Source organism: Dermacentor variabilis, chromosome 10 (assembly GCF_050947875.1).
Source record: "Dermacentor variabilis isolate Ectoservices chromosome 10, ASM5094787v1, whole genome shotgun sequence".
NCBI classification, from domain to species: domain Eukaryota; kingdom Metazoa; phylum Arthropoda; class Arachnida; order Ixodida; family Ixodidae; genus Dermacentor; species Dermacentor variabilis.
In genome coordinates this window covers 61,131,778-61,144,532 of record NC_134577.1, presented here as the reverse complement: position 1 = coordinate 61,144,532, position 12,755 = coordinate 61,131,778, and the positions used below count along the sequence as shown (strand labels likewise).

The window sequence follows — 12,755 nt, the reverse complement described above, 5'->3', positions numbered from 1 at the left end:
TTCTAGCAAACTTGGGTGCCAAAAAAGTGCAATCAAAAGTTTTGTGGGGTCACAATTACACTGCTGCTACAGTGCAGATAAGGTCTATACAAGCAATGTAAGGATACTACAAAAAACTGAAAGAAAGCTAGATACAGTCAGATCTTGTTGCTATGAGCACTAACAGTTATTTTGTATGTAAATAATGAAATAAAAACTTGCCTACTCAATAATAAAGAGGTCATTGTTCGTAGTCAGGTAATTTTTGTGATTACAGATCCAGTCCCCAAATATTTTCTATGAAGTTTGCACCATATTTCCTGAAAAGCCTATGAATTCGGAGGACTTGAAAACAGTTGGTCATAGCACGTGACTGACAAAGATAAAGAACAATTTTTGGCAGTGTAGCACAATTCATCGCATCAACGTTTGACTGTAGGTGCAAAATCATTTTTGTTCATTCTGATCCGCGGCAGATTTACCCCCGTATTCAGAAATGCAACTTAAATCGAAGCCCATACTTGGCTTGATTTAAGTGACGCCTGGCATTAAGGTGCCCAACAACGCTTGCTGCATTTCCTTGAGCGCGTTCAGGATAGGCGTCACTTAGATCAAGTCAAGCACGGGCTTCGACTTAAGTTGCATTTCTGAATACGGGGGTTAGAATGTTCAGCAAATGCTTCAGCACAACCCACCATCCCTTCCTTCAGCATGAGGTAGTGGAACTTTTGATACAGCTCTCGACTCTCCCCCAGCAGGCGTTCGGAGACCTCGGCAAACAGTTCATCCGCTGCGAGAGAGATCAAGCAGCCGGTTAGCCACACATGCGCTGACGCAAAGGCTGGTCAACTTAAAATGGTCACTGAAACCGTACTTTTGTGCAGGTCCTCTTCCCTGGGTAGCCCCGAGTTGTAGACGTGGTACCGCAACAACCGTTGGCAAGCATCGCGCCGCGAAGTGAAGGGGTTCTTGGTATCCGCAGCCATAGCACCGTTCTGGTCTTCCAGTAGTCTTTGATGAAACCTGCCACACAAAAAAGGGCGATGAGCAAAACGCCCTTTCTGTTGCTGGTGCACGAGACCTCGTGCGTGCAAATATTTAAAAATACAAATATGAATAGAATCCCAATTGTAAAGTTCAACTTACGAATTCAATATCTACTATTCGGCTTCCTGAATATCAATTGATTGCTGTGTCAATTAAAGTATGCGACACACGACTGGCACCGTGTACGGATAAAAAGAGTGCTTAGTTTTTTTTCTAGCAGCAGTGCAACTTGCGCCGGGGGGAGAAAGAAAAAAAAGAAAGGAAAAGAAAGAAGCAGAAAAAGAGGAGCAAGTGTGTAAGTCTTGATGTTACCTGCTCCAGGTCTGTTACCTGTACGCATGAAAAATAGCAATAGCAATAGCTTCTTTTTTTCTTTTCTAGGCAAATTCATTATGTGGCCCATGAAGCGGAAAATCCGGTGGAACTAGTCACAACCGATCAACAAGGAGGCGTGTCGTGTGGGTGCTGGGTTTGTTGAAGCAGCATCACATGGCGCTCACCTCCGCACATACACTGCGCCAGCCGTGCGGGGGAATGAAAAAAAAAACGAAAAGAACCAGAAAGCTCGCCTCCACACACAGCATTCGCCGCAAGCGTTTCACTTCTCAGTCAATAGCTGCGCCCGGCTCCTTTAGATGTCGCACAGGTATGCGAACGAGGCCAAGGCATCATCGGAGAGACTTGGCAATAGCTTTTGAATTTATCCACGTAGGGATACCTAAATGCCCTTGATTATTTTTGCTCTCGTAGAACTGTAATCTAGAAACATTCCCAAACTTATTTTTCTATTTCTTCTTGTGCCCTTAAGATAGACAGCTTACACTACAACAACCATAGGACAGTCAGTGAAGTCGCACACTTACATGTGCATCTTCTGGACACGGTCAGGAACTTTAGGCTTGACAACTACTGGCTTCGATGGGGGAGGAGGGGGAGCTGGGGGCTGCAACGACAAACAGCGGAATACGTCATTATGTAGCAGACCAAGTTGAAACAGCTAAAGTTGAGCAATAACTACGACTTGTCGCCTCCATACAATGGTAGTGCTTACTAGTAATAGTAGTAGTGTCTCACATTGCTGTACAGTGGTGCTGGTGTAAGTACAGGTAAGAAGCATCAACACTGTGCAACAGCAAAGTAAGTGAGACACTGTGATCTTGGCTGAAGCCAGGTTAACACTATCATACATATTAAGCATATTGAGCTTAAAAAGCACACATCAAAAGAAAAGTTGCATTTTCATGCAAGAAATGCTCACTTGTTCGGGTGGCGGCAGAGAGGGCTTGGGAACAATGGGTTCCACTTTGCTCGGTAACACAGGAACAGTAGACTTTGTGGAACTGCTATTACTGCTGCCAGAGCTTTTGCTTGAAGGCTGAAAATAGATACATTTGGCTAAGCACATGTGCCAATTACAGCTAACAAAAGAAGGTCCTCACGTATAAGCTGCAAGAATAACAGCACACAATGCTGAAATCTTTACAAAAACAACCTGACATGACTGTTGGCACAAGAAAAAAAAATCTCCAAAACCCATCTCGCTCTGTATGTTCATTCATAACCACTTGCATCATTTCCTTTCTGTTGAAATACTGAAACTTTCGGCACTATATGGCTGTCATTTGCACTGTTACCACTGGATACCATTAAACTCTTCTGTTCAGTCCCATCTGCATTACAGCATCTAATCACTCCCAACTGCAAGCAGGAAGCTGCAGCTTGTCTCCTCATCACAAACACAAAATGTCAAGGACCAACTACTAGCAGCTTCAAACCATACCTTGTCTCACAAAATGTTGTCAGTAAAATGGAAGCTACAGCTGGCGTTATGCAATTGTGAAACGTGATTGGGTAAGCAACGCTGTTTTCCTCTGCTGTGAAGCGTTGCCTCATCTCGAAAACACGTGGCGCTGCGTGTAACTGCTCTGGTGACTTGAAAACTTTTCCTTCGCCTTGACCGATTCAGTGCACAGAAGGCAAAAAGATGTGTACGCCCCTGGACAATGCCTTTCAGTTATGTCGGTGCTAACTATGTAAACATATTCTTTATCCACACATTTCCTCGCTTTACCCAAAGGCAAAATAGCAGCAGTGCTACAAGCTTAAAAAAAAGATTCTTCTTCACTCAAGTCACACACTTGCTCAATTCAGTCAATTCCATTGAGCGATAGCTTTTACAAAACAAGAATTTTGCGTACAGGGTTGTCCTGGCCATATACACCCTGATTTCGCACATGTGATCAGTTAAAGTGGATATACAATTTGGCAATTTAAGTAACCCTCACCATCAATTATGGTGCATCAGCTGGCAATATTTCAGTTTACCCTAACAAGATTTCAGTGAACTTTGCACTTTTCTCATCTCGTCTTGTAGCATTCAACAAGTGAGCAGGAACCTTTGCGGAATGCCCATTGCACTAGTGTTTGTGGGAACAATTGTCTTTAGCGTTGGTTTCAGTACGGTTGGAACTGGTCGGACATTACGGTTGGACATTACGGTCGGACATTACGGTCAGACATTACAGTTGGAACTGAGTTTTAGTGCACAGTCCCAAATGCCACGCAGGACCTTCGCTGGAGCGTTAAAGACATTATGAGACATAGCGTAGCAGCGACACGCTGCAGCATGCAGGCAGACAGTGAAGGAAGGACCAATGCATGCACATACCAGCTTGTTCACAACAGAAGGCACCTGCACCAGAATCTGCTTGGTCGTGCTGGGCGGCGCGATGATGTGGTTGGTTGGGTGCTGCAGCCGCACCACCACAGGTTGAGGCCGGGGCTGGGGCGGCGATCGCTGGTTGACTGGCGACACGCTGCTTGCCACTGGTGACGGCTGGAGGTGATGGTGGTGGTGATGATGGTGGTGCACAGCATGGTGAAGCTGCGGCACAAACTTGGCCGAGGCCTGGTTAGGAACCTGCGGGTTGGGCCACAAAGCGGGTGCCAATGCTGAGCAAAGTTCCTTTTGTTTTCCTTTTTAGTTTTTTTTTCTCACGCCAGCAAGAGTCTACGACAGCTCGTCGCTGCTGTCCTCGTGGCCTCACTGCGTAGACATCTCATGCTATGCATCCGTCTGATCTGGTGTTTGAATTTTGGCACAGCTTGCTAACAATGCAGTGCATCCGAGAGCACCTCTTACACCAATGGGTCCCATCATGCTTGACCAAGCCGGCATTCGTGCTATTATTAACAGACTAAAATGATCATCTTCATGTGGCCGGGATGGCATCAACGCTAAATTCTTGAAAAACACTAATGAGTACAGCTCTATCATTCTGAATTACATTTTCACCAAATTGCTCAGCAATGGATGCTTACCCAAGGATTGGAAAGTAGCCAAGGTGGTACCTTTCTACAAGTCTGATGATGCACACAACCCAAGTAATTATCGTGAGAAATCGCTAACATCTGTTCTGTGCAAAATATTAGAACACGTCATCTTTACTCACGTAGTTAACTTCTTGGAGTCGAATAACTTCTTTCATCCATCCCAGCATGGTTTTCGTAAACGTTTTTCGTGTGAAACACAGCTACTTACATTTACTAATGACCTTCACGCATTCCTTGACACCGACCTCATCAGTGATTGCATATACTGGGATTTTGCGAAAGCTTTTGAGAGTGTAAACCACGAGTCTCCTTAAGCTAAAACTAAGCAGCCTAAACCTTGACCCTTTAGTACAACACTGGATATGCGACTTCCTTTCTAACCGCATTCAATTCGTCACGGTGAATGGAACAGATTCTCTAGAGGCACCTGTTTCCTCCGGAGTGCCGCAGGGCTCAGTTTTAGGCCCATTACTATTTTTGATTTACATTAATGATTTACCTACTAGCATCGCATTTTCTGTCTTTTTGCTGATGATTGCATTATCTATCGCACCATTTCTAATTATACTGACACAATCATCGTTCAAACAGACCTAAATAATGTTTCTACTTGGTTGCGAAATGTGGAAAATGAAACTTCACATTCTTAAATGTAAATCAGTGAGAGTATCGTGAAATAACATGCCTTGCCCCAACTACCTTTTTCACAGCACGGCGCTTGAATCCATAACTACATATAAATACCTCAGTGTACATATTACTAATGACCTTTCGTGGAAGTACTACATCGACCATGTAACATCAAAGGCCAATTGCATGCTTGGTTACCTGAAAATAATTTTTTCTCTCGCACCTTCATCACTCAAGCGACAGTTATATATCACTTATGTCCGATTTAATCTTGAATATGCCTCATCAATCTGGGACCCTGGCCTTGCAACTCTTACCAATAACTTAGAGGCAATGCAGAATCGTTCAGCACATTTTATCCTAAGTAACTACCATCGAACTTTCAGCGTAACTAACATGGAATCGATACTTAAGCTACCCCCACTTGCAAATAGACAAACTATCTCGACTTGTCTTGTTTCATAAGATCTATCATCATAACCATGTTCTTAGGACCCGACTGATTAAACCGCCTAATTCTGTTTCATCTCGACTTCATCACAATCACAAAGTCCATGTCCCTCACCAAAACACTAACATACTCGCACCCTTTCCTGCCCAAAACCAGCGTTGACTGGAACCATCTTTCCACCTAATTAGTTAACATTACCAACTGTGACAATTTTTTGTGAAACTCTTGCCAGTGCAATTTAACGCATTCCATCATTTTTTTTTCTGTAAACATTCTCTATGTAGGTTGGAAACTTCATCTTTTAGTGTCTTAATTGGCTGCAATAGTATTTCCTTGCCATAATTATTGTACAAGCCTTGCATGACAGTATTTGAATTTTCATTGTTATTAGAAATTACACTCGTTCCCATTTTTGAAATTTTCAATTGTGTATATGCAAATAAGTGTATACAGTTATAATGCTTGTTATGCTTGAATGCTCTATAATTCTTGTATGCCTTGAGGGTACAGTAAATAAACAAATAAACATTGCGTGACATTACACAATGTGCAAGATAAAAATAAACTCAATTGTATGCATAACATTTAGTCTTGCAGAGGTTCTCTCTGCATCGATTCCAACACACACACACACGTATCAGATCAACCTGATTTTGGTCAAGAATTGTGAGAAGTGCAGCACTTTCTGCGAAGTCATTTTGTGATGACCTTATTGCCTTGTAGTTTACTTTTGCTAATGCCAAAATCAAAGATTGCATAACTGGTCATGCCAGCAGCCCCCACAAGCAATCTTGACAATGCTTTCAGCAAGGCCATGCTGGCAAAGACCTTAAAAAAAACAAAAGAGAATTTTTCCATGCTAGCACTGGTTACGCAAGCATAGAGAGAAAACTGCAAGACAGTGTAACGAAACTTTGATAGACATTCACAGTAGGAAAAGATGAAAAAAAAAATATTGACCATGTGCAAGCTACACACTAACTTTAGGAGGTGAAAAGAGCCACCTCCCTGTGAGGATTGGCGGGTTTTTATCATTCCAACACCGCGGCTTACAAGAGATGCCATAGTAAAGGGCTCCAGATTATTCTGACCACTTGACATAAATCAAACCTAAGCCGTGGTCAAGCCATAGCCACGTCGGTAATCGTGCGTTCTGCACCTGCCAGCATTACCCGTCTCAGTGTACTACCCAATTTAAACGGTCAAGACAAAAAAAAAAAAAAAAAAAAAAAAAAAAAAAAAAGACAAAAAAAGACAAAAAAAAAAAGAAAAAAAAAGTACCTTCACTTTGTGCCAACAACCAGGTTAAATTGCAAAGAAACTTCAGGGAAAAAAATATGCATACACGACTTTGTTTAGCGAGAGAATAAGCTATGAAGCCCTTGCACATTCACTTGTGCAAAACTCTCAACCCTAACTTTCTGCTTGACATTCTGAAGGAAAAACAAAAACGAAACAGCTTGTTACACATCATGCAGCATACTTACTGAATGGCCCCCCCCTACCCCGACCTTGTGCATTTTCTTTCGTTGATATTCACACCACACGTGCTACAGTGTGCGCACCCAACGCCACAGTTGCCACACGCATGCAGTGCAAGTGTGCATGTCACCTCGTCTTGGCTTTCTGAGGCTCTGGCAAACCACAGTCACCCTTAGCATGCAGAACCGCGTGATGCCCACAATAGTAGCGGCTAGTTCAGTGTCGGAAGACTACAATTGTGCCAACAACTAAAGACTAGCATTCTGTTCTAGATGTCTAATCACGGAGATTTCATGAGATGAAAAAATACACAACATACATTGCCTTCGTGCAGAATTCAAGAGTCACCGCTAAGTGCCGCATGCAGCTGAAGGAAGGCTGCCACTACTATGTAAGAAACATGTTTTTTATTGACTGTATGTTTTGACATGCAGCATGGCCTGCACAAGTGGCCTGTGGAACTCTGTGTCCATAATTAACTGTTTTTAATCACTGGGCTAGTATGTCCTTGTCCTGGCACTTTCTCTGTTGTAACCTTGGCCCCTGGAGATGCAATTTCTGACAATGTTGCAAGCCACTCCCTTGATGCGCATTGTGAATTACATGCTTGCAGTAAGGCGCATGCACAAGGCATATAACCCAATTGTAAAGCTTTCTTCAAGCTGTATGACTTGTTCTTAACAACTTGAGTTTGTATACAGCTTGCAGAAACAATGCAATGGACAAGTAGCAATCGGTGAACATGCTTTGTTAAAGAAGAAAGGAGGGGCTATGCTGCGAGAAAAAGCAACCTTCTTCGCAGTTTCCGTGCTCCGCAAGCCAGAATGAAGACTTACACGTAGATGTGAGGCCACTGTGACCACAGGGTGAGAGGCCATTGATGGCACTGTCATGTCAGTCGTGCTTGGCGCCATAATTGGAGCTGTTGACACCACTGGTGCACTGGACACTAGAGATGCGTAAGACACCATAGGTGCAGTTGATGCCATAGGTGTTGTGGACATCAGTGATGCAGTAGACATCAGTGGTGCAGATGACACCAGGTGTGCTGTTGATACCAGTGGTGCAGATGACATCAATGGTGTACTTGATGCCAATAGCGATGGACTTGACATTAGTGCTGCCGTCGACACCAACAGCGTACCAGAAATATGTGGTGCACTAGACACTGACATTGCCGTTGACACCTGTGGTATGCTTGAAACCAATGCTGATGTGGATACTGGAGGTAAGCATGATACCAATGGCTTGCTTGACACCAGAGGTGCAGTAGGTACTGATGGAGCGCATGACACCACTGGCATTTTAGACACCATAGGTGCAGTGTGTGCCGATGGAATGCATGATGACACCACCGGCAAGTTCGGCACCAGAGGTGCAGTATGCGATGATGGAGCGCACGACACCACTAAGGTGTTCGATGACAGAGAAGGTGCTGATGAAACGCAAGACACCACCGGCATGCTTGCCAGAGGTGCAGTAGATGCCGGCAGATTGCATGACACCACTGGCATGTTCGACACCAGAGGTGCAGCAGGTGCTGATGGTGAGCAAGACACCACTGGTATGTTTGGAACCAGCGCTGAGGCAGTTGACACAGGTGGTATGCTTGACACCAGTGGTGCATTTGATGCCACAGGCAAGCTGGGCACCAAAGGGGCACTTGAGACGGGTGTTATGCTCGACGATGCCAATGATGCAGTTGATAACATGGGCCCGCTAGATGCCAGTGGCGCAGCACAGACCAGTGGTACACTTGACACCAGTGACGCAGACGACACGGGCGCCACACTTGGTGAAGACAGCAGTGGGGAAGCCGATGCCAGCGGCACACTCAGGACCGACGCAGAAGAGCAAGGAGCGGAGGAACAGGTAGAAGAGGCACAAGCAGCGCTCGTGGTGGTCGGCGCAGTGGCTATTATTCGCACCGGTCCCTGCGGCAACCAGCAAGCCAGCAAAAGGGTGGGGCAGAGAGGCAAGGAGGTAGAGGAGGTAAGGTGGGGTCGGGGACAGAGACCAAAAGACGCAAGAGCCAAAGGTTAGAAGCAGCCAATGGCTTCCCCTGCCAAGCAGCAGCAAAGGATGCTCAGCAGGCAGGGGTCACCACTCTTGAACAGCAGCAGTAGCAGCAGCAGCGGTTATGCTTAGTAATAGAAATCAGCAAAAGCTCCAAGCTCTACTTTCTGAGCCATGAGTGGATGTGATTACACAGCACTTGAAGCGTGTTTGAGTTCCTGTGTTCTCCTAGCAGCAATCAGGTTGCACCATCGTTGAACTGACAGTGCAACCTCAGTGGTATCAACACTGTACTAATACCACCACCATTGTGTTTTTATGCTGCCGCACCATGCAGCACACTCAGGCAATGTGTCATATAGCAGTAAATAGGAGAAACGTGACAAGTTCAACCTACTAGCAGGTCCTTGCAAGACCAGCCTAATGCTGGCTAGATTGGCACAAGTCTCTATGATGAGCAGAATGTAGTTGTGCTACACTATGTATAATAAAAATTGACGCATCCAAACCTTGTATCATAAAACCTGACACACTGGAACCCTGTGGCGCGGCGGCATAGTTCTCATCTAGCCTGTTCCTTTTAGTCGACTGCATAAAGATGAGTGTGTGCAGCGCATTTGTTGAGGAGGCGCAAGGTGAAACTATAGCAAGACAAACTACAAGCTTCTGTAAAAGCAAGGGGGAAAAAAAAGCCACTGCTATCCAATGTATATGCTTTCCTGGAGTCCAAAACAAGTTTCTCGCACGAATGACGTGTCCAGTGCCAGGCACCTCACTCAGTAATGACTAAGACAAGAATGCTTACGGAATGGGAGGCGATGGCCTTTTGCGTGGTGATTATAGATGCTGTATTCCCAGCATGCAGAATGGAAGCCTTAGGCTTGACATCGGCATGGTTGACCTTGTGGTGTGCGGCACGGCTGTTAGTCCTCGTTGTCGTCGCAACAGTGATTGTGGGCACTTGGACCGTCGTCACCACAGATGGCTTCGCTGTTATTATGGTGGCCGCAGCAGGAATCGGGTGCTGCTTGACAAGAACAACCAAGAAGCGCCAGCAATTGCAGAAATGGAATGAGCCAATCTTCGTGACATCATGACACCTCCACTTCCCATTTACCGAAACCAAAACTGGTTCATAGAAACAAGTATTACAGTAAGTTGCTTAAAGTGATCTGATGCATGCCAGTACTTTTCAAGTATTTAGAGGGCCAGCAAGTCAAAGATGTCATGTGAGCATTTTTTAAAGCAGAACTACTCTGACAACAGACTTTAGTCAGCCATTGTTTGCTTCCAGTGAAGCTCTCACAGGGAAAAAAAGAAAAGAAGAGACTGCAATGATTTTATCAACGGAAGATCATGAAAACCTACCACCTAGTGCATCACAAACAAAAGCCAACTTCTTTACTGCATCTGTAAGGAACTGAGGAAATGAACCCCAAGCACAGTTCAACTGCGTATCACTTCTGATGTAACCTACAACACTGCGTTGTGCCCAAATATGATTGTCATGGCAGCCTTCATTTTTAACGATTTTTCATGTGTCATAAGAACACTGAAGCCCACAACCACCTTGCAAACATTCAAGCATGCAGCCAAACATTTACTTTACTGCCGCCGAAGTCATACTGATTGCTAGTTTTTCTGTTCTCTGTGCTCTTTGTCGTCCTGTCTTTTTTCTTTTCCTTCCCTATAGTGCCACACATTTTTTTGCAGTGTGGCATTGTTATTGCTCTCAGTAATCAATGTTACTGGTGAAATTGACAGAGCTCTCAGGCAAAATAGTTCTGCTTCAAAATTTCTTTTAACATAATTCCATGTTACCATCATGGTATTAGGTAGATTTAACAATAGCATTTCCACTGCATCTTGTCTAAAAGCAGGAGCAGTCTTCGAATATTTGTTGCCAGTTAACCGACCTGCACTGTTGGCCGCAGCAGTACAGTTAACTGTACAGGCTGCCAGTTAACTGATTTGTACTGTTGCTTATGAAAATGACGTCATCATAATTTCCTGCTCTTCTCTCACTCCCTCGCTTCACACACGCACAGAGAGAGAGAGAGAGAGAATGACAATAATTGTACAGCATGCTTCCAGATGCACTGCCTCCACATAGAGCCGCAAGAAGTAAAAAAGTAAACTGACTCACCGAGACGACGGTTGGCTTGACTTCATGCCGCTGCATGCAGTGTGCGTGTGATGTGGGCACCGCGGCTGCTGTGGTGGTGTCATTGGACGAGGAGCTCACTTGCGGCTTGTTGGAATCACGCAGCTTCTCCTCGATGGAGAGCATTTGCTGCAGCAGGAGCTTCTGCTGCATCGTGGGCTTCTTCAGAGAGTTCAGGTAGGTTATCTGCGACTGTAGCTGCTCATAGAGCTGAAAAAGTGAAGACGAAGGGACATGGAGAACTGGCGCAGCACAAATACGTTTTTTTCAAAAGAGTAGCAGTTCAGTGAAAGATCACACAGATAAAATGCGGTACGATTTCAACCAACCTATATAGCTTATATCTTACATTTTGAGGTAGGGGAGAAGTTAAAGTGGTCCAGAAAAACTTTTTGTCAAAGTCGAGAAGCGCACCTGACGGTAAGATAGACTACTTCAGAAATACTTTGCAGCAAAAAGTACTTCAATCCGTATAGCAGAAGCGAAGTTATTGGCAATAAAAAATCGTCTATGATACCCTTCACAGTGCTCCCGCCCCTTCAATGCCTTTGACTGCAAAAGCTATGGGGAAGCAGGGTGGTGCCCACAACACTCATTGCCATGGTTCACAGTTCAATTATGATTTTGGATGTTCACATAGATGCCACTACCAATTTTGGCACCTACGACGCACCGACCTCGGAGGCTATTCCCCGGCTCACGGTTGAGTTCACGGTGTCTCATCCCTTTCCTCTTCTACAGTGCGCTAGATAGCTAGCTACTTGAGTGTGGTCTTGCACTGAGTGGCACATTTCCTTTCGCACTTATATCTACAGGAATCACACAATTTCCATACATTGCTAAGTACAGCACACATCGGATGCCGCACTCAGGACTTGCATTGAAAGAACTCTTAACGTAACGAGCCTCGACCATGATGGCGACACATCTCGATGGTGTGCAACTTGGGAAGCAGACTACCTGTTCGTCAGATGTTGGCGCTCGAGCCTTGAGACATGCCACCCACAAACATCAAGCAAAGCATACAGCTGTTCTGGGCAAGCTGCAGCGAGTGTGCTCGTCGCGGCAGCTCATGGCAGCCGCCGTATCTACGCTATGCTGCAGATGCACCTGCATGCAACTGCAGTGACTGACTATGTGCACAATGGGGCTGGAGGGCGTGCTCGTGTTCCTGTGCTCAAGTCTGGCTGTGCTATGCGGTGCACACTGGCTTTGTCCTGCAGAAGTTTGACCGATGGATAGCAGCCACATCTAAGATGTGTATTTTGCACCATAGCTCAATACGAAGTGGAGTTCCCCAAGGTGTCTAGCCAGGAGCAGCCAGGAGTGAGCACTCGCTGGAAAGCGTACGTGTGGTCTGATCTTGGGTTTCACATGGTTCAAGGTTAGCTGAGCATTGAAAACTAATGGAAATTAGTGAGACTTGGCAGCTATGACAGTGGTAAGTAGTGTGGCCAAAGTTTCATTCCTACGTGGACGGGCACGGCCAAGTGTTGGCAGACGATAATCAGCAAGAGTATGATAGTCGTATTTCTGGAACTAGGTTATTCTCAGTGAAATTTGAAATGCATATTTTCACTTACTGCATCAATAAATATACACAGTAACAAGAAGCACGCTGATACAAAAGCACTTCAGTGATGTCATATATTT

General features: G+C 45.0%; 1 protein-coding gene across 5 annotated transcripts in view; it reads right to left on the bottom strand.

Annotated features, from left to right (window-relative positions):
* Window positions 1-12,755, bottom strand: part of LOC142560613 (uncharacterized) — a 50,805-nt gene that overhangs the window by 7,419 nt on the left and 30,631 nt on the right. For 3 of the 5 annotated variants that reach the window (XM_075672831.1, XM_075672834.1, XM_075672832.1), the window contains 8 exons: window positions 11,085-11,312; window positions 9,744-9,965; window positions 7,759-8,856; window positions 3,695-3,946; window positions 2,285-2,401; window positions 1,890-1,969; window positions 854-1,002; window positions 675-769 (listed from right to left, as the gene is read on the bottom strand). In XM_075672831.1, the coding sequence (XP_075528946.1) occupies window positions 675-769; window positions 854-1,002; window positions 1,890-1,969; window positions 2,285-2,401; window positions 3,695-3,946; window positions 7,759-8,856; window positions 9,744-9,965; window positions 11,085-11,312 (2,241 nt within the window). The remainder of the gene's footprint in view (window positions 1-674; window positions 770-853; window positions 1,003-1,889; window positions 1,970-2,284; window positions 2,402-3,694; window positions 3,947-7,758; window positions 8,857-9,743; window positions 9,966-11,084; window positions 11,313-12,755) is intronic. The other 2 variants (XM_075672833.1, XM_075672835.1) reach the window with 2 other exon arrangements.